The sequence below is a fragment of the Pygoscelis adeliae genome, unplaced genomic scaffold, assembly GCF_000699105.1.
Source record: "Pygoscelis adeliae isolate BGI_AS28 unplaced genomic scaffold, ASM69910v1 Scaffold266, whole genome shotgun sequence".
Taxonomy (NCBI): Eukaryota; Metazoa; Chordata; class Aves; order Sphenisciformes; family Spheniscidae; genus Pygoscelis; species Pygoscelis adeliae.
Window position 1 is genome coordinate 495936 of NW_008824987.1, and position 20127 is coordinate 516062.

Sequence of the window (20127 nt, forward strand, 5' to 3'; positions counted from 1 at the left end):
GCAGGTAAGCCAAGATATCGAGTGAACCAGAGCCCTCCAGACACTGTGTTGGCCTGCCGTGTGGTGTCTCCCATCTGCCAGGCCAATCAGCTTTGCAGTAGATAGAATTCAAGCTCGTTCCCCTCTCTCCCAAAGAGACTCCATTTAAGAGCTGCTCTGTGCCTGTTACCATGCCATCCGGCATCTGCTCTCTCCTTCTTAGCTCTTGCTTCATCCTAATTCCTTCCCCGTTCCCCCACCAAATGAAAAGTTAGGGACAGGGTAGAGTTATGAAGAAACCAAAATGCTTTCTCCTTGACGGTGGCTTGCAGTTAAAACATCTGGAGCTATGACAGAGAGAAAGGGCCTGGTAAAGACTTTGTTCTGTGAACAGCAAAGCCTAAGCAGCGCTATGAAAAAGAAAGAACTGAGGCTTGTGGTTTTTTTTCCTTTGTACTTGGATGCTGTCAACCAATGTGGCAGCTTTGCTGGAGGCTGTAACGGTGGGTTAAGATCCTGGATTCATTATGCATGAGGTGATGAGTTATGAGCTCAGATCACTGCAGGCTGGGCTGGGCTTGAGCTGGCAGACAGAAGTTCTGGAGGACAGAAGTGGAGATGTCCTGGTGGCAGGAGTGGGTAAGACCTCAGCTGATCCTCCTACACTCCCTGGCTGTAATGACTGGGGTAAATGTGTGATGGAGTAGTCCAAAAAGAGCAGCTCCTCTCCAGACCTGCTGTGTCAAGTGACGAAAATAGTCTCCCAGCTGTTCTGAAGGGGCTGTGATTGTTTCTGAGCAGAAAACCTGGAGTCAATCATCAGCTGGCCTTTTTGGTCCTCTTTGCTGCAAGAAGTCATGTCTGTGGACTTATTAGTACTTAAAACTTCTATTCATCCCTTTGGGTGTGTTGCATTGGTCAGTGGCAAGAAATCTGTGGCCTGCTTTTGTTGCTTCAAAACCTGCTATTAGGCAGGCTCTGAGCTCTTCCTTAGAGAGTGGTGGGCCAAGGGCATGCTATATCATTTGCCTAAGCCAACAGAAGAAAGGTACTAAGTGTTAAAACCCACTATGCTGAGTCACAAAACACTTAATGGCACCCTAGGAATATAATAGGTGTCTGTTTTTTGTTTGTCACAAATGTTGATTCAGTCTGGGTTCTTGTATTTTATAGGAATAATAAGTCAATGTAGGATAACTGGCTGTAAAACACTAAAAAGCCTATGCTTCAAGGTCTGATTTCTAAGTAGAGATACTGGTTTTCACCTGAGTGGGAGAGGAGTTGCATGTGTGTTTCTTTCCCCAGCTCAGGTATTGTTGCACTTTGAGTGTCTCTTAGGGTATGTCTGCATAGCAAACTGCAGGTGTGATTGTAGCAGGAGCCAGCTTAATCCAGCCAATGCTGGTAAAAATAGCAATAAAGCAGCTGGGGATGGGAGGGACAGAGATGTGTAGCAGGGATCAAGGTCCCTGGCAAGCCCATAACCTAATGGATGGCACAGAGCCTCTACATTTCCATTGCTGTTGTCTGTCTGGCATGGTGGGTAACTAAGCTAGCATGGGTTCATTGGTATGCACCACAGGGGTGCATGCAGACCCTGGGGAGTGCAGAATTGGGAGAAATGTGGAAAGAGAAGATCTGAGCCTCTTGTTCCAGTAGATTTACTAAAGTTTCAAGTCTGTTTATTTGGCTGTGAGAAGAAACAGTCAGTCTTGAATCTGTATGTGCCTGCAAGTAGATAGGAGCGTGTGGTCTTTCATGTCTGCCCTTGCAGAAGCCCTGCCTGATCTGCAGTAAAACAAGGGTATTACTGACAGCTGGAGAACTGATGATGTATCCTAACTGTGTATCATTAGCATCTTTCCATACTTCATTAGATAACTAAAAGGCAGGATAAATAAGATCTTTTTTGGTATGAAGAATGTGACTTATTAAGATCCATCCTGTAGCTCTTCAGGGTCTTTTTGTCCAGCAGTGCCCTTGGGTAAGTCATATGTTTCCAGGAATCTTGGATCACTCTGTTACAATATGCAGTATTGCGTGTCTACTCTTAGTATGTGACAGAGTAATTTCAACCCACGTTCTTTTCTCCTGTCTGCACCCCCTTGGAGTTCTCCTAATACTTACTGTTATGTTAAGTGGCAGGAGAGTTTGGAAAGTGGTTGATAGCTCTGTGGGTTGGGACAGTTGTGGGATATAAATCCTGGACTTTTTCCTCCCTGACCAGCTGAGCAGGAAACTAGGCATTAATACTTTGGTTCTCATTTTTAATTTTGGAATGTTCATCACAACGAGCAGTTTGTAACATCATTCTGAAATTGGTGACTGTGTTGCTACTGGATGGTTGGGATTTTTTAATCCAGCAGAATCACTGCTAGAAAAATTAAGTGATTACAGGTGTTAGTCCCCTTCAAACCTGTGACTGATGTATTGCTTTGTCTCAGGATTCTGATAACCCAGACCTGCGGGATCGTGGCTACATCTACTGGCGCCTTCTTTCCACGGATCCAGTGACTGCCAAAGAAGTGGTCCTCTCAGAAAAGCCACTTATTTCTGAAGAGACTGATCTGATTGAACCGACTCTACTAGATGAGTTGATCTGCCATATTGGGTCTCTGGCTTCTGTGTACCACAAACCACCAAACGCTTTTGTGGAGGGGAGCCATGGGATCCACCGCAAACACTTGCCAATTCACCATGGGAGGTAAGCTGAGGCATCTGTGGTGATAATGGAAGGATCGGTTGTTTCTTTCTAGCAAACAGTCCAAAAGATGCAAGGATTTTTTATAACACTCTAGTGGTTTTCTATTGATTGTGTAGGGGCTTGCAGGTCATCCAAGGAGCCATTTCATTGTAGGATTTAGTCCTGGGTATGTAGTTTCTGAGTTCCTGGGTCGGAAGACAGGGGAAGTATCAAAGTTCTTGTGTGAGGAGAAGCTAGAATGTTTTTTGTAAAGACACTGGCTATAAGCCCTCTTGACATGAGAGTGTGAATAAAAAAGAGGAAGCTTTGGGTAACTGGTGCAAGGGTATACTTTCAGGAGGAGGCTGAGTGTGGTAAAAACAAGCATCTTACAGAAGGATACACTTCTTCGATTTTGTAAGAGCTTTTGCTTCAGCAACAGCACAGCTTTACAAACTTCATTTGTGTAGAATAATACCAGTTTCCTGGAACTGGCAAGTACAGGGATCCTTTGCTGTTGGAATATGAAATGGGGAAGGACTGGTAAAACTACCTTTCTCACTTGGTGCCTATAAAGCAAGGGGAGTGTAAAAGCCATCTAAGCCCCATCACTGAAAACTGTTTGGGCTTAAAAGATGGCTAGACTGACATGGTTCTGTCTAACCTTTGGGGTGGAGGGGGGTGCGAAATGCTTTGGCTTATTGTCTGGAGCTTTAATGCTTCCCCGTGATCCCAGTCTTGGAAGTGAGTTAGATCTGCATGAGCAGGCACTATAGTAGTCCCGGGCTGTGGCGGTGTTACTGTTGAGCCTGTTCCCATGGTTCCTCATTCAGGTAAGCAGTGCTATTTGCACCAATGGTATTAATTACAAATGCAAGTGTGCTTTACAGCAGGAGGCAGAGTATCCAGGCTTACCTCTTAATAATATTCCCAAAGTGACATTTGGAGTGCTATTTTTTGCTGTTGCACTGATAAATCAGTGCGCGATGCTGCTCCTTTTCTATTTCCTGACATCACTTCTCTGCTATTCTTAGTAACTACAGCTATTTCTGTAATGACTAGCTTTGGGAAGCCGAGTTGTTTTCTCCCTGCCTGTGAAAGTAAGTCTGGCTGCATTGACCCAGGACGAGCAAGCACAAGCCTACCAGTCAGACAAGAAAAGCAGTGGCTACATTCCTTAGCTACGTCTTCTAGTCAAAGATTTGCCTCAATAGCAAAATGACCTGGGGTGGGGGTAGCTTTGGTCTCCAGTGTTACCAGCCTTCCTGTACACTGTTTCAGATCACTACAGAAGCTAACGTTTTAGGGGGTTTTAGTCAGCCTAGTCATATGGCTTGACTCTTATAGCTAATGCTCAGACAGCCTGATGACCTCAAATCTTTTCCAACTGTAGCAGTATTGTACATTGCCCTGGTGGTGTTTACTACTAAATTACCCTTTACTTCAACATAAAACCTTCAGGCCTCAATCAGCAGTGGCAAGCTGAGGAAGCCAGAGCTGGAGGAAGGTCTGAAGGGTGCTCAGCAGAGCATGCTGCATACTGATGCAGTGCTCTAGCCCATTTGGTAAATTAAAAAAATGAGTGGTGTTACTTAATGGCACACCAGGCTTCTCTGATGTGAGCTCACCTCATAAAGAGGCCCCGTTATTGTGGTTTTCTGCTTTACTGTTAGCAAAAGGACAGTAAAACCTTGTAAGCTGATGCCAAGGCCTCCTTGTACCATGTCACAGCATACCAAATTGCCACTTTCAGCCATGAGAATTACAGTGAGCAGCTCTGCAGGAGCATGGTTGTGGGGAGCCTGAATTTGTGCATCCGGTATGATTTCACTGATTACTAAGAAATTGGTTTGCCTCTTTCTGGTGCTGAATGTGCATGAAAAGATACATGAAAATCTGTCAGTTTAAGGCAAGTTAGGGGTGTCCAGTGAAAGATAACCTCCTCGCCTAGCTATTTGGAGTTATCGTCATTACTTCTGCACTCCGGTAATGACTGTTCTGATGGCTGACCTGTCCACTAAAGACTGAGGTTTTCCTTCAGATTGCACAGGAGATAGAGGTGGAGGTGTGGAGGTGTCCACAATGAACGTGGCTTAAGAGAGTCAAGATAGCATTGCCTTGAGTAGATGGGCAGAAGTAGCTAGATGAGTGGTGCTTTCCTGGGTATAAACTTAGGAGGAGTTAGTTATGGTTGGCAAAATATACTACATTGCATTTTGATTCATTTCATTTTCATTCAGAGCAGTGTAGGACAGGTTCCTTTCAGCTCTCAGCTGATGGAAAGACCCATTGAACAGCTCACAGATGGTGAGATGTTCCTGCCTCTTCAATGAGCTCAAGTGTCATAGAGTTGCAGATGAATCCTAAAGGTGGGGAAGAAATCTCCTGATGGCTTGGCAGTGTTTCCTCATGTGGTGGCTCCCACCACCCCTGCTTAGCTATAATGCAGCTGGGAAATTTGGGGAGATGTTTACAGGGCTCCTGGGAGAGGAGGAGTCTGGTTAGACTCTGGCAGGAGTCCGCATTCCCACACAGGTGGCTGCAGGAAATTTTTCTTTCTGGTTTCAGGCTGTGCATCCCTTGTGACACCCAACATCTGGGAACCGCTGGAGGCTGAACTCATAGGAGGGCCAAATCTCCAACTCACATGGGCAAACCCAGCTGCTAGCCACTGCCCAAGACTATAAGGGAGAAAGCTTATATCGAGTCTTTTTGCCCTTTATAACCCACATATTCTTTATTCATTTTTTTTCTTTCAAAGAAAATGCAAAGTTGTTTATACAAATCTCTTTAAAGCGGCCCATTCTGTACAAGAAATGGAAGGCTTGGTGTTTTGTTTTTTAATACAAACTGACTTAGTTTTGTCCTTTCCTAATTTCTTGTTGGGCTTCGGGGCAACTGCAGTTACACAAGACCTTGAAGGATTGCTTTATCTCCATCAGAAGAAGGATGAGTAAGTGTTGAAGAGGTGTAGTGTTAAAGGGATTATTACATACTGGGAACGAACCAAGTGTGTGCACTACCAGCTTGTAATGGTGCCTCTGCTCATACATGCTGTTCTTCCCCATTCTCAGGTTGGGGGTGGGAGTGGATCACGGTAATCACTTGCTCTTCAAAAATGTTTTAGTTAGCTGTTCTGCATACTCAGAAGTCTCCCTTCTGAAGGCAGAAGCAGAAAGGACAACTAATATTAGTACTATTAGGGGTCTAAAGCTTTTAATGCAAAGAAGCTTTCAACCCTTTCTGTCGCTGCCTGGTAACTAATTCATTCTGCAGTCCTTATACTACATCTTTTCCTCTTGGCACTGAAGTTGGGAGTAGCTTATACTCTGTTGCTAAAGCTTTCCCCCCAGTAACTGAGTAAGGGTAAGGAAGAGAATCGTGGCTACTCAAAATCAGGAGCTGCAATCCTTACAAAAGAGCCCCCGTGTTAAACACCTTGTCAGGATGCTAATTCCCAGGGCATTTGTGTGCAATTACCTGTTGGCTGCATCTGCAGTAATAAGAGCTAGAAATAATTTTGTCAGTTACTGCTGGCAACAGGATACAAAATAGATTTTAAGTTATCTACAATATTAGTGTCTCTGGATTTAAAGAATAAATACATTGTAATGAGATCTCCAGGAGCTACAGTCAGTCTGACTTTTTTTTTTCCCCCTCCTTGTTGTAAAATTCAGTGGCAAGTGAATATAAAAGGTAGCCAGACTGCGTATGATGAGAAATTTTAGAAGCTGTATAATGAGCGTTTCTAGACTAGTAATTGGCATGCCTGCTAACTCAGAGGAAAGGAAATTGTTGATAGAAGGGAGGAATCAATTTTAGTTTGAGGTCTTTAATTAGAAAAGAGTTGTGGAGCTTGGTGCTGGTCAGTAGGAGGTAGTTAATCCAGGTCTGTGGGGAGTGGTTGAGCTTGCACTGGTTAGAGTGAGGACTCAAGGGTTTTATCAATGTTAGGTCTCTGAGGAAATCAGGATTTACACCCCACCACCACCATGTTTACATGTAGTTCTCCAGGCCCAGTGGGCTGAAAATCATCTCTATAGGTTTCTTCTGAGCTGGGAAATAATTATTTTCAGTGCTGTAGTCCACGTAGTACTCATGGCTTACGGTTTTGGAAGGGTCTGTGATTCTCAAGGTGGGCAGATTTCACACCTGAAGATTCCCTTTTCTGAACTGAAAACCATGCACGATGCATGGAAAGGCTTTGTGCTCAAAGCATGTGTTGAAGAACCACTTGCCATAACACACTGCCTTGTACGTGGCAGTGGTCAGATCAGCTACTAGAATAAGCTTTTAACTGGCTTCTGCTCGTCAGCCACCTCTTGCTGTGTTTCCCCACGCTGGGAATCTGAAGCTGGAGACCAAAGGTGACTAATGTTTCTCTCTTCTGCTTCTTGTTCCTCCCACCCATAGCACTGATGCAGGTGATAGCCCCATGGGCACAACAGCCACTACAAACCTGGAGCAGCCGCAGGTCATTCCATCGCAGGGTGACCTTCTGGGTGACCTTCTCAACCTGGATCTGGGACCCCCAGTGAATGTTCCCCAAGTGTCCTCCATGCAGATGGGTGCTGTGGACCTCCTGGGAGGAGGACTGGACAGCTTGGTAAGCGGCAACCTCTTTAGCTTCAGCTGATGCGAAATAATTGGAGCTGTGCTTATCTCTGCAAAGCCTTGATCATTTGTGCTTGTAATGCTTGGATCACTGAGCTCCCAGTGCTGAGTCCTAAAACTCCAAGAGGATTTAACCAGTGCTATTGTACCAACTTTCAGCAGGTTTCTGCTGCTATAAAATGAATGTTGCTGCATGCTGTAGAATCCCCATGGTCAGCGGATGTGTTTGTTCCATGCTTTTTCTGTCTGTAGAAGAAAACCAAAAAGTTGTTTTAAGGATGTAAAGTGTGCCACTGCTTTGTAATTGATTCAGGCTCCCTTTCAAGAAGGCGTTTGTTCCACCCGCTTCCCAACCCTACTGAATTTCAGTGCAAAACTCTCAGGGCTGCAGGCCGTAGCCTGGTGTCATCCCATTTGTGTATTCTCCAGAGTATGTCATGGTTTAATATTGGTGACATTTTAATTGCAGTTAGGTCAAGAGGGAAGCACTCTGCGTAGTCCTCCCCATGCCGCAGCTGCTCACGAGGAGGTATTCTAGTACTAACACGGTCAGGCTCCAGAGTGTGAGTAATAGCACATTGCTTCTGCTCTGGGGTGTGAGCTGGGCATAAGCTGCAATGAGAGAATCACTTAGCAAGGAGACCGCGGCAGTGGAGAGGAGCTTGGTGCTGTGGTCTTACGCTGGTGGCAGCCAGGCATTGAGAAGTGAATGTAATCACCAGCCTGGGAATTGCTCCCAGGGAGTGGAGCGCAGCACGCAGATCCCTAGCACCCTGGTGACTTGCCCACAGGGGTAGGAAGCAGTCTGGGTACATTTGCACCATGTAACCTGAGTAAGACTACCCCAGTGAACATAGGTGTTTTTCAGACCTACAGTGGATTTGTCTTGCTTTGGTTTGAGATTTGGCGTGTAGTGAGCTGGGTTGGGTTATCTGTGTGCCTGGTTTAGGTGTGCTTTCAGTTCTGAGTCAAGGTCTGAGTAACAGAGGTAGGAGGCAGCTGGATGAACCCCAATGCAACAAATCCTTATTTGTCAAATATATATATTTTTTTTAAGCTGCCATAATCTTATTAAAGCAGACATTAAACACATTTCCAGCTCCAGCGCATCATGAGCTAATGAACTGGAAACAATCTAACCCTTAATGGCATTGGTGTTCACGGAGGTCAGATGTGCTTTAGCCTCTGTGCCATCTAAACAGCAGTTTGCTTATTTAGCAAGGAGAGTGCTTTTATGCTGGGGAGATAGGGGATTAGGGAAATGGTTTAAACTGGAGTTGCTGGGAAAGCAGACAGTGAGCCCAGAGCAGTGACCTTTGCAGCCTTTGCCCTGCATTGTAAGACGTGCCACTAAGAAACTGGGATTTTTAATTGTGTTAAGGCATTGCAGAAAATGGTGCTATCTGTGGCGGCTCAAAATGGTTAGGAGTTAAATTCCTCTGTCTATACTGTCTTCCAGGCCACTGATAGTAACCTTTTGTTTCTCAGTGTCGGAGACAAATAAATGGACACAGCAGGAGGACTAAAACTTGGTTTTGGGAAAAGAGTTGTCTCACAGTTGGCATTAATGTGCTTAATTTAGTGACCTGCTTTGGCAGTAGAGCTGTTAAGTTGATATGGTACTAGGCTTTTACTTAATATTTTTCTCAAGCCTTAAGTAAATCCATGGGGCTGTGGAGTGTGATCAAACAAAGTGATCATGTCTGAACAGGGAGTAGCTGTGCCTCAGGCTGCGTGGGCCAGCACTGTCTCAGCTGAATTACTAGATGGGGTGAGCACTAAGCAAAAATATCTGAATGGTGGTGCATTTTTTCCCCCCCCGGAATGCTTTCTATTGAAGTGCTGTTGCATCAAATGTGCTGTCTTCTCTGGATCCCTCGCATGTATAAGTGAATCTTTTCCTGGTAAATCTCTGTATTTCTCTGGCTTTCCCTTCCCTGATAAGCCTAATTAGTGTGTGAGTGAATGTGATTTGTGTCTTTGTTTATTGTTGTGGGCATGTGTTTAACAAGTATCAAGCTGAGTTAACCCTAACCTAGTATTAGCTAAATTGCTAGGTAGTGTCTCTTGACTGCATGGCTAGCCAAGGGGATTGGCATTTGGATCTTGGGCTAATATTAAGCCACATTTGTGCAGTGCCAAAACCAGTCTCAAACTGCAGGTATGCACATGCCTGATTATGTGGTGAGGGGGTGAGATGCGTCCCAAGGTGCCGCCTTGAAAAAAGGCTGAGCTCTTCACCCTTCACCAGGGATCAAAAATGGCTGGGAGCCAGGGATGGCAGTCACTTGGGTTGCTTGTGCAATCAATTAGTGGGGTTGGAGACTGAAATAAAACCTTCTTCCTCTGTCCTTATCAGTGCTTTGCCTATCAGTGTATCAGTAGGCGTTCTGGCTGTCGGTGTAGCAATCCTTTCCTCTTTCTCCTCCAGATACCTTACACACACTTTCTTTATGCTGTATTGCTGCCTGATACGTTCTGTTTTGAAGTTTCCCTCTCCGTTACTCCTAAAGTCTTTTTTTATGCATTTCTTCCCCTGTTTTGTTGGGAAGACCGAGGCTCCCGTACTCTTGCATGAAGCAGGAGTGGTGTGAGCAGTCTCTCTCTCCTCCTCCAACCAGAGAGAATTTACTTCATTTTGGGCCCTTGTGCTACCAGAAAGTAACCCTGTTTGGTTGTGAATGTGGAGGCAGCTGTCTTCCTCTGTGTGTGCTGCTTTGGTCTTTCTTTTCCCATCCCTCCTGTTGTCTTAAGAGTTTAAGTAAGAGTACTGGAACCGAGCGTGGTTGGGGTCTGATCTAAGGAAGGATTGAATATTTTCCCAACAGGAATTTGTCTAGTGTAATTTTTTTAAGGCTCCTAATGATGGAGTTTGTACCACCTCTACTGTTAATCTCTGTTTTCTGCTCATCACTAGCAGATCCCTTCTGGATCTCAGGTGACCTGAGAGGAGACAGGGGAACATGAGATACGTGGATGCAGTGTATTCTCTGCATTGTGCCTCTGGCATTATCTCTCAGCCTGAGCGGGGACCTAAGTTGCTCTGCTGCCAGACTAGAGCATCTCCAGACCCCACTTCCATTTTCCAAGCAACAGTTTGATATGTAAAAAAGCCTAAATAAGCCTCTCTTACAGTGGAAGAAAATGGTTTGGGATGTACTTGAGTTTATGCATGAAATCATGGTCTGTTGCTGTGATGGTGAGATTGCGTCAGTACTGTGAGTGTCTCAAAGGCAGCTGAAGGTCTGGAAGAGACTGCTGGCAGGATCTCAGCCAGTTTGTCACATTCACTCAGTGTCATGTGTTGATCCCCTCGGATACTTGTTGCAGCTCTTGTATATTTGATAATGCCTCCTTTTCTTTGGAGGGGTGTCTGTCTTCAGAGGGATGCTCTTGCAGTAAAAGTCCCAACAGAACTAATCCAGAAAGATCAATAGCAGCATTAACTTCCACGGCAAATATTATTCCGCATTTCCATTTCTTAAACTGGGTTGGTTTTTTTTCTTCCAGGCACTTAAGTAGAGACTGCATGGTCTAAAACTGGATAAACACCAAATTAATATTGTTCATTTGACTTTTCCTCAGCATTGCTAGATATTTATCCCCATGACCAGTGAGACTCCAGCTGCTTGATAGGTTAATTTCTTTAGTGAGTAACTCTTATTTTACCTCTATAGTGAGTCCTGTAATTGGTATTAAATGTAACATGCATATTGTGCATGCACAGATGCTGAGCATGTGTTAACAATTTAAAAAAAAAAAAAGGAGAAAAAGGGCCTTTAGTACAAGAACAAGATATGCTTTGCTTATAACCAGAGCAGACTCGCTATATGACTTACGGAGAGTTGTTCTCTAGTGAACAGAGCCAGCACTGAGTCTGCTCCGGGTTGTGCCCCTGTTTGCCAGCCTGGACAGATCTTGTTCTTCTCTGCTTTGCTTTCTTTTCTGTAAAATGGTGACCAAGCCCACTGCTACAAAGCTGTTTGAGATCTCCAGCTCCACAGTGTAAAGTAGTGATACCAGTCACTAATATGGGAGGAGCAAAACTTGCTTGGACAGCAGGTTGCCGGATGCAGAGTTGTGCATGCTGAGAGCTGGAGTTTGATGCTTTATCACCTTAAAGCTGGCTCTTAAGTGGCTGAACTTCATGCAAATTATAGGCAGCCCTCCAGCTCCTGGTTTACTGTTGATGCAGTGCTTTGTAGGATGTCTATTCATGCTGTAATGAGCCAGGGTCATTTTGCCTTTAAACCTTTTTGTGTGTTCATTTGCTCTAAAAATCCATTGGGCATAAGAGCTCCATGTTGCCTGGCACATCGTGCAGCTCACTGTGAGCCCGTGCGTTTAATGGGAGCAGGGCACTGTGGCCAGGAGCCAAGGAGGCTTGCTTTAAACCCGGGGGCAGAGCGGTAAATCTGTAGGAATGGACAGGCTTGGATTGTCTGTTATGTAAGGATTTCATTTAATACTCTAGCCACTCATCTACAAGAGTATTATTGATTCAGGGCTGGCAGCTGATCAGACTGATTTATATCCTGAATTGTAAAGCTGTTTGATAAACACTGGATGTCCACAGTTTTCTGTAATACCTGGACTGGTGTGGGCTGTTCCAGGTGGAGCTGTGCCCCTCTATGTAATCAGGTTGGATATGGGGGGGTCTGACGCCAGGGGTCTCTTCTGCATGTTTCAGGGCTGTGTCCCACTGCTGTGCCTGCTCTGAAGTGTGATGGAGGGCTGGGACCTGAGCACTGGCTCACCCTCTCCTGTGGGGTGTCCTGGGCTCTGGGTACCTGTAGGCTTGGCAGCCTGGGACAAAACACCTGCTCCAGCAGTGCTGAATGCCTGCCTGATCCAAAAGGCTACTTATTTTACCTTTTCCTGGAACTACAGTGTGAGAACGGCTATGCTAGGTCAGCCCCAACATCCATTTATGCAGTGGATGTGATGCTTCCCCAGGGTGCTCCTCCAGCCTCCAACAAGGAGCTGAGCGTCTCCTTTCATCTAGGCTGCTCTGGTTTGATGAGCTACAAAGGACATCTGTTAGGATTTCTGACAAAGGGCATGTGTCCGTTGCTGGAGCAGTGCTGATACAGAAAAGGAGCTCTTCTGGTGGGTTGCTCATTCATGTCTGATTTAAGGGTCTTGTTGCTGTTACTGTAATAGGACTGCTAGAGCTTTGTAGAGCTGCTTTTTTACACTTTAGAAAATGAAAATGGCTAGTACTGAGTTTCGGTTGCTGATGGAAATCATTCAGCAAGGAAAAGCGTTAGCAGTAAGTGCTGCTGAAACTGGTGGCCGTGGTATTGGCACCATGGCCTGTCCTCTACCACCTTTGACACAGCTGTCCTTGGTTTGGACAGTAGCCCTTCTGCTCTGCAAGCCTGGCTTGGCAGCATGAAAACAGACACATAAAATAGGCAGCAAACGAGGTACTGAAAATGCCTCTGTGTGAGCCACAGTGGAGTCTGCAATGAGATATCTACAGCCCATCAGGAGGTCAGAAGATGCAGACCATGCATAATCTGTCCTGCAGTTAAGATGTCTCTAACAGGATTAGCCCAGATCAAGTGGCCTGCTAGCAACTGTGCTCTCAGCATTTCAGTCAGCCATATCGCCTGATTCTTGTTAGGTAAATGCCTTGTGTTCCTTGCTGCTGTGTTACTGAGTGCGTGCTCTCATCTAGCTCCTTGAACTGTGATGCGGAACTCTTGGTTTGGGGTGCGAGGGAGAGAGGAGTCAGCAATTGTCCCCTGTTAACCCGTGAATTATGGCTTCATGAAGTGCACGGCTGCTGTGAAAGCCCCGGCTATGCTATGGACGCACGGCAAAGCGGTTGCTGAGCAATGGTTGTTGCAGCTTCTGTCCCTGGCTCCACCCTCCCTGTTATTTTTTTTGGCGCTCCAAATGCCTCACGTCATGTTGCAGAAGTGATTGTAACCCCTCCGGATCACATGAACGCTTCAGCAGAGTCACTTCATTACAAGCTGCTGTTAAGATGCAAATAAACCCTCTTAATGCAGTAACTCCAGCGCTGCTGCACTTCATAAGTCAGCATAACTGCTTATATGGAGCTGAAATTACAGGGCAGATGCTCTTCAATTGCAGAGCAGCCGCAACACCGTCGGAGACAACTGATACAAAGTAAAGACGCCAATGCAGTTTGGGAAGAGGTGCTAGTACTATTTTTGTTGATGTAGGATCGAGCCCAGCCTCTTCTTTAAACTCATGTGGCAGCTTGAGTGCTGTTGTGGCAGGATGAGTTTGGAGGGAATAAAGAGAATTCCTGTTTGAAGAACTTTTGTGCGTTTGGTGGCCAAGGCTCCCTGCTCATCTCCTGAAGCTGGCAGCTCTTCATCCTGGACAGAGGCTTTGTGCTCTTCAGCAAGAGGCAAGCCTGCCAACTTTGGGCTCAGGATCAGGGCTTTGCGGTGCCACAAGTTCCCAGCCAAAAGTTCCCCTTGGCCATCCTGGGATCAAGTGGCAGCCCTCATCCACCCCACCTTCATAGCAAGTGTTTCAGCCTGGGTAGGGCTGGCAGCTGTACTAATGTGGTCCTCTCCTCCGCGGGGCTGTTGCCTGTTCCCATGTAAGGCTGGTTCACATCGTCCTTCCGACAGGAGTGTCTTCCTGCCCATGAGATGAATGGAAATGGTTAACTAGAGCTGCCAGCCCTGGGGAATTGGTTCAGTAGCACTTCACGCCTGACTAATATCTGCTTCTTTCCTTCTGCACTCTGCCTGTCACTCCAGATGGGAGAGGACACTCCGTGGGTAATTGGTTCCTGTTCCCTCTGTCTTCCTCCTTCCCTCATACACACGTCACTGTTACCGTCTCTTGCATCGTTTTGAGTTTGGAATAAAGTTAGATCTTGGGCATCTTGCAGGAAGATTGGGTAAACCGGACCCGTAGTTTCTGAATAGGGAAAGCATTGGTGATACGGGAGGGTGACAGGCAAGAAAAATGGAGAAAGAGGGACTTCTCTGCTGCTACGATGGGTACTGCACCCCGGATCTGATGTGGAACTGATTAGTTCGTTATTAACTTTTCTCCCCTTTAATTTCTGTTGAAGTATGTATGTTGCCACTTCTCTTTTCACAATACAGGCAGAGCCAGCTCTGCCTGTAGGGACATGGTGAAGCTGCCAGCTCCCTGGAGCTTGCTCTGCAGCTTTGTAATACACATCTGCAGCGGTTGGTCCCAAGCATAGGAGCCAAGAGAGTGGCAGGCTGCTGTGTGCAGACCCCTCCTGTGAGTAGAGTGGGACTTCAGGAGGGAGCACGTCAGAGTCTCCTGGCATTGGAAAGAGATCTTTTCTACCACAAAGCAGAGATGTTGGGTGCAATCTAGAAATGTAAGGAGGCTCATGGTAAATTCTCTGATCCAGTGAGGTTTTTCCTCCGCTTTGTAGGGAGTGAGAGCTGGAGTCTCGACTCAAGCAATAAATCCAAATTCTACTTTTCCCCTAAGGCCTGACAGCTAGGGAAAATGGAAGACTTGCGGATAGCTTGAGGAACCCCGATATGTCACTCCTTCCCTCCTTCACAGTGAGTGCATGGAGATACCAGTGTACGGGTTTCTTCGAGGTTGGATTCCTAGCCTGCAGCTTCTTATGATGAGTGTAGTAGGAAATGGTAGAATAGTTAACATCTGGCTTGATTATGCAGAATTACTCAATCATTTCCATAATACCCTTTGTAAAATGCTTGCTGCTTGATAAACCAGTCTTTCTCCTGCTTCAGACAACAGTACCAGAAATCTTGTGTGCATACAATAATATCTGGAAATGAACTGGATTCTTTACCTTTTTTCTTTTCCTCTGGACTTCACTGCCTGTCAGTATAAACTGTGAAGTTCATCTGCATGCAAGACTCTGAATAGGGATGAGGTGTAATAGTTGCATTTATTACTCCTCAGTGAGCCAGTAACAAGATGTAAATGATCTGATATATTAATCTAAAATATGGCTTGGCTTAAAGAGCAGTCTGTAGAACAAACCTCTGCCCTGCCAGGCTGTTTCAGTGGGGGAGACCTGACAGTGTAATAAGCTCTATTTCATAAGCTCAGTATTAATTGGATTTGCATCCTCTGGCTGGCTTCCTTTGGACTGTGACTGATCCTTCTTTTGAATTTGGAATTGCTCACTCTCATCTGTGATCTCTTAAGTAAGCTAAGAAAAACTGGACTTGCGCCCTGCACTGCCATGGGTGCAAGAGGATGGGTTGCTGTATGAAGAGATGGCTGTTGCAGAAGATGAGGGACCTCCTATAAATTTCTGCCATGACTTCAAGTAGGGATAAAATGAGTCTCACACAAGGGAAGAAAGCTCTTAAGGCTTCTTAACAAAAGGCAAATTGTGTGATTTGTACTCCTCTAACACCTACTTATGGTAGCTAATAGTGCATCAGGTGGCTCCTGTGGGGGACTAGGGGAAGGAGAGATGCCAGGGGATAGAAGGGGGATCCAGAACAGCACAGGGATTTGTCAAATTTTACAGGTTTTTTTGGAGGCTAGTTATCGTCTAGTAAGTCACCGTCTTGCAACTTCGCTGCTGTTCTCAAGGCATTTTATCCTTTTTATCTGTGCTCTGAGAGAGAGAGAAGTATGAAGCTTTATGGTATCTCTTGACCGGCGTAAGAAACATTTGCCATGAGATCTCCCAGGGAGCAGGCTAGCAGGGCCCAGAACAACGTTGGATTTCCAGGTCTGTTGTGCAAAAAGGCTTGGAGCCTTTTCGGCTTTAAGCACGTGCACTCCTGGAAACTTCTGCTTTAGCTATATGGTGGGTTTTTTCAATACCTTATCACATCAGCATATATTTGAATAACGTACCTAGAGCCTTTGTTGACCCGGTTTGTCAAATGCTCTTTAAAAGCAAACAAACCCCCCAAACCCTGACCAAAGGGAAGAGCAAAGCCATCTACGAGGCAAGCTCTGCTGTTCTGGTCTGCCAGTCCAGCCTTTTCCCCGTGGGGCTGGCTCCTACCTCGCCCCTGTACTTGGTTCATCCTCCATGCATGTTGTCGGGGCATGATCCTTGTCTAAATGTGACACACAAAAACCCTGCACTAGGCCAAAAACTGCCATGGCCTTCTGAACAAAAGCCTAGGACACAGCATAAGACAGACACGGACCTGTTGGAGCAGGTCCAGAAGAGGGCCACGAAAATGATCAGGGAGATGGAACACCTCTGCTCTGAAGAAAGGCTGAGAGAGTTGGGGTTGTTCAGCCTGGAGAGGAGGCGGCTTCGGGGAGACCTTATTGCAGCCTGTCAGTACTTCAAGGGGGCTTATAAAAAAGATGGCGGCAGGCTTGTTAGCAGGGCCTGTTGTGACAGGACAAGGGGAAGGGCTTTAAACTAAAGGGGGGGTAGATTTAGACTAGATCTAAGGAAGAAATTGTTTACACTGAGAGTGGTAAAGCACTGGCACAGGTTGCCCAGAGAGGTGGTGGATGCCCCATCCCTGGAAACATTTGGGGTCAGGTTGGACGGGGCCCTGAGCAACCTGATCTGGTTGAAGATGTCCCTGCCCACGGCAGGGGGGTTGGACTAGATGGCCTTTAGAGGTCCCTTCCAACCCAAACTATTCTATGATTCTGTAAGCCTAGAGATGTTTCTGTAGTGAATAACTGCTGCAGATCTGTGCTTGTTTCCTCCTGGCTATCAGTCATCTGTCAAGTGCTTTATAAATATTCACAGGAGTGGTGTTGTACTCACAAACAGCACTTGTAGCCAGCTTTGGAGTCTGTCCTGATCACTGAATTCTCTCAAGCATGTAGAATGGTGTGGATGTTTAAAAAAAAATGGGCTTTACCACAGAGAAAGTGGTCTGGATGCTTTGTAAAGGGAGTTCACAGTAGGACAGCTTCTAGGTGGGCTGCAGGATGGTTTGGCAGAACGGCTCCAGGGAGGATTTAGTGTTTGTGGAAGGTTGCGCGGGTGGTATACCATGGCTATTTCAGTCACTTCAAACTGTAGCTGTGTAGCTTGGCAGAGATCGTTACTGAAATATCCTAGTGCACTGTAAGGTCTCTTTACTATTTGAGTGGCCCATTAGATCATGAAGCTGGTTCTGTCCTCTCTAAGGGAGGGGCGAATCTTCAAAGGGAAGACAAAGCCCACCTATCTGAGCCGCTGTAATAGCCGGCATACCTCCCATTCTCTTTCTTCCTGGTTATTGAAGAGAGCCGCATGTCAGAGGAACGTAGCCAAGATGCATTGTGTTTTCCCGTAGTTGGTAGCTGTTCCCTAGAAAATGAAGGCTTTCAGGAAGTGAGCTTCCTGTCAGTTTTATTTTTATTCCATTTCACAGTTACCCCACTGGGTTTTGTGGAGCTGCTCAGGACTGCTGGCAGCCAGCATGGTGGGTTGAAGGGAAAGCACTGATGCATGAAACATGAAGAATTGCGCAGAGTTTGTGGTACAGATGACAGGTGCAAGAGGGGATGAGTGTTTGTTCTTATTAACCTGCAAAATGCTCCTGACCGCAGTAGGTGTGTGGGGTAGTTCTCCAAATAGCTCTGCTCACACAACAGCAAAAAAAGCCCCTCTGTTCCCTGTGCTTTCCCGTCATTGCGTTTCTGTCTGTCCTGTACGCAGCAAGCGAGACGTGCTCGCAGCAGTGCGGTCAACTGAGCTCCACTCCGGCCATCTGACACTTGGCTTAAATGAACTCGGTCTTTCTCTCCTCTCTCTCCTTCTCTCTTTCAGCTTGGCAGTGACCTTGGCGGGGGCATTGGAGGAAGCCCGGCAGTAAGTGCCATTCCATTTTTTTTTTTTCCCCCCAATTTAAAAAGCTGCTCAAAGCTCAGCATTTTTAAATACAACCTCACCCATTACGTGCTGGAAGATGCTTAAATCCCTGAAGATGTTTGAAAATGGACAACTGCAACCAAAACACACAGGTCCCAACCTATGTTGCTTTGAGTCCAGCTGTCACCTGGGCTTTCCTAAGAGCAGCCAGGGCCAGAGCTCTTGACTCTATCTGCCTAGCTCTTCTTTCTCAGAGCTTTTTGTTTGAGCACCAGCGTTAACACTGGCAGTACCCCAGTCCTTGTGCAACTGCTTTGGCAGCTGAAAGGCCAAGGATGCTTACCTCTCTACTCACAAAGCCTGTTCTGTTGTAACCCTAACCCAGTATCACCACGGGCTTGTCTGAACTCAGTGCTTTCCTCCTCCCAAATGCCACGTAAGATTTTTCCTGGAGATCAGGATCAGGTGCTCTGAGCTTTCCTACTACGCGTGGTCAGTGCTGAACTCTGCCTGCCACTGGCCGCCTCCTCTGTGCCTGTGCTTTGTGAGTGTCCTAGTGCCTAGAGCGCTTGCCAGGACATGGGAGACTTTCAGGCTGCTTCCAAAGCACCCTTGGCTTCAAATGCATGCCAGCTTCTTCCAGGAAAGCACAGGAAAAGAATGCAAGATGACTTGGAGATGCAGTGAGCAGGAGGGAGTGCGCCTCCAACCCACACCCAAAAGCAATCTCCTGGAGAAAGCTCCAGTCCCTCTCCCCAGGACTGTGTAGCCAGTAATTCAGTGAGGAAAGCATACTCAGCTCTGGAGTGAGGGCTTTTTGGAGACCCTTGTTATGGCTGCAGTCATTCTCTCTCCTTCTTCCCCTGTGAATCTTGCATTCCTTTCTAATTTCAGCATGAGGGCAGAGGAGAGCCGGTGGTACAGTATATCTGTAGCCCCCAGGCAGTACACACCAGGATATGGGAGATACTTACTCTGTAGAGATCACACCTACAAAGCCAGGTCTCTGCCTTCCTGGGCCAGCATAAACCCACCAAGCAGTTCTGTAAAATGACCATTCCTCCCTGTCTGAAGGGTTGATTGAAACACCACATCTCAGGTGGGTTCCTGAACACAGAACAGCAGTGAGACTTCAGACCTGGACCAGTCACTAGTATTTCCTATTGCCTGCCTTAGTCATTCTGCCTGTTTCTGGGCTGCTGACTGTGGTGAATCCTATTCTCAGGCACATAATTCTTCCTGCTTGCAGTAAAAAAGAGAACTTGGGAGCCTAACTTGAGTGTGACTGTCCCACCTTGAGCACCTGAAGGTTAATATTCCAGGTTTGGTGCCCTCATTTTAAGTCCTGAGAGGGAAGGATTGCCCTTCTTGCAGAAAGGTTGTCCTCTGGCAGGCAGAGACAACTAGTTCTGCTTCATGTAATGAACTTTTTGGACCATAGTGCTAAGAATGCAGAGCTCTGGCTTTGGGTGGGAGTACACGATATGGTCATGACTCCCTTGCTATCTCTGGGTATGCAAAATCTTGCAGATTCCTGAAGACTGCCGTAGTTGGGGGAAGATTTGAAGCATTTTTTCTTTTCCCTGGGTTTATGTAGGGTAGATCCACAAAGCATATTGTCTTTATGAGAAGGAGAGATGAAGAAGAAAGATTCCTCTACAGTGGGAATAGGTAACAGGAGCTATAAAAAATGATGTGAAAGCTATTGCATGGTTGAGGTGACAGCCGAGTGTAGGGATTAGTTGCCAAGAGCTTTGGAATTCAAATGCGTTATTTAGCACTATTGATAATTCAGTGGGGAAGCTGCAAACGGCTTTAAAATATTTAGGATATTGCCCGAGTTCGTGCTTTATTTAATAAGTAGTGTTCTTCATATGTGATGTTAATCAGTGCCTGTTCTTTCTAACTCCTCCAGGTGGGGCAGACCTACATTCCCTCTTCTGTGCCAGCCACCTTTGCCCCTTCACCCACCCCAGCAGTGGTGAGCAGTGGACTCAACGATCTCTTTGAGCTCTCATCTGGTATAGGCATGGCTCCTGGAGGATATGTGGCTCCGAAGTCTGTACGTAAGGAAAAAGAACATCCTCAGTATGTTGCCTTA

The 20127-nt window shown here is 46.2% G+C and overlaps 1 protein-coding gene across 1 annotated transcript in view; it reads left to right on the forward strand.

The window, feature by feature from the left end:
• AP2B1 (adaptor-related protein complex 2, beta 1 subunit) overlaps positions 1-20127 on the forward strand; it is a 78946-nt gene that overhangs the window by 33259 nt on the left and 25560 nt on the right. Inside the window, exons 12-15 of the mRNA XM_009326071.1 lie at positions 2416-2683; positions 7076-7268; positions 17985-18026; positions 19942-20088. Of these exons, the coding sequence (XP_009324346.1) occupies positions 2416-2683; positions 7076-7268; positions 17985-18026; positions 19942-20088 (650 nt within the window). The remainder of the gene's footprint in view (positions 1-2415; positions 2684-7075; positions 7269-17984; positions 18027-19941; positions 20089-20127) is intronic.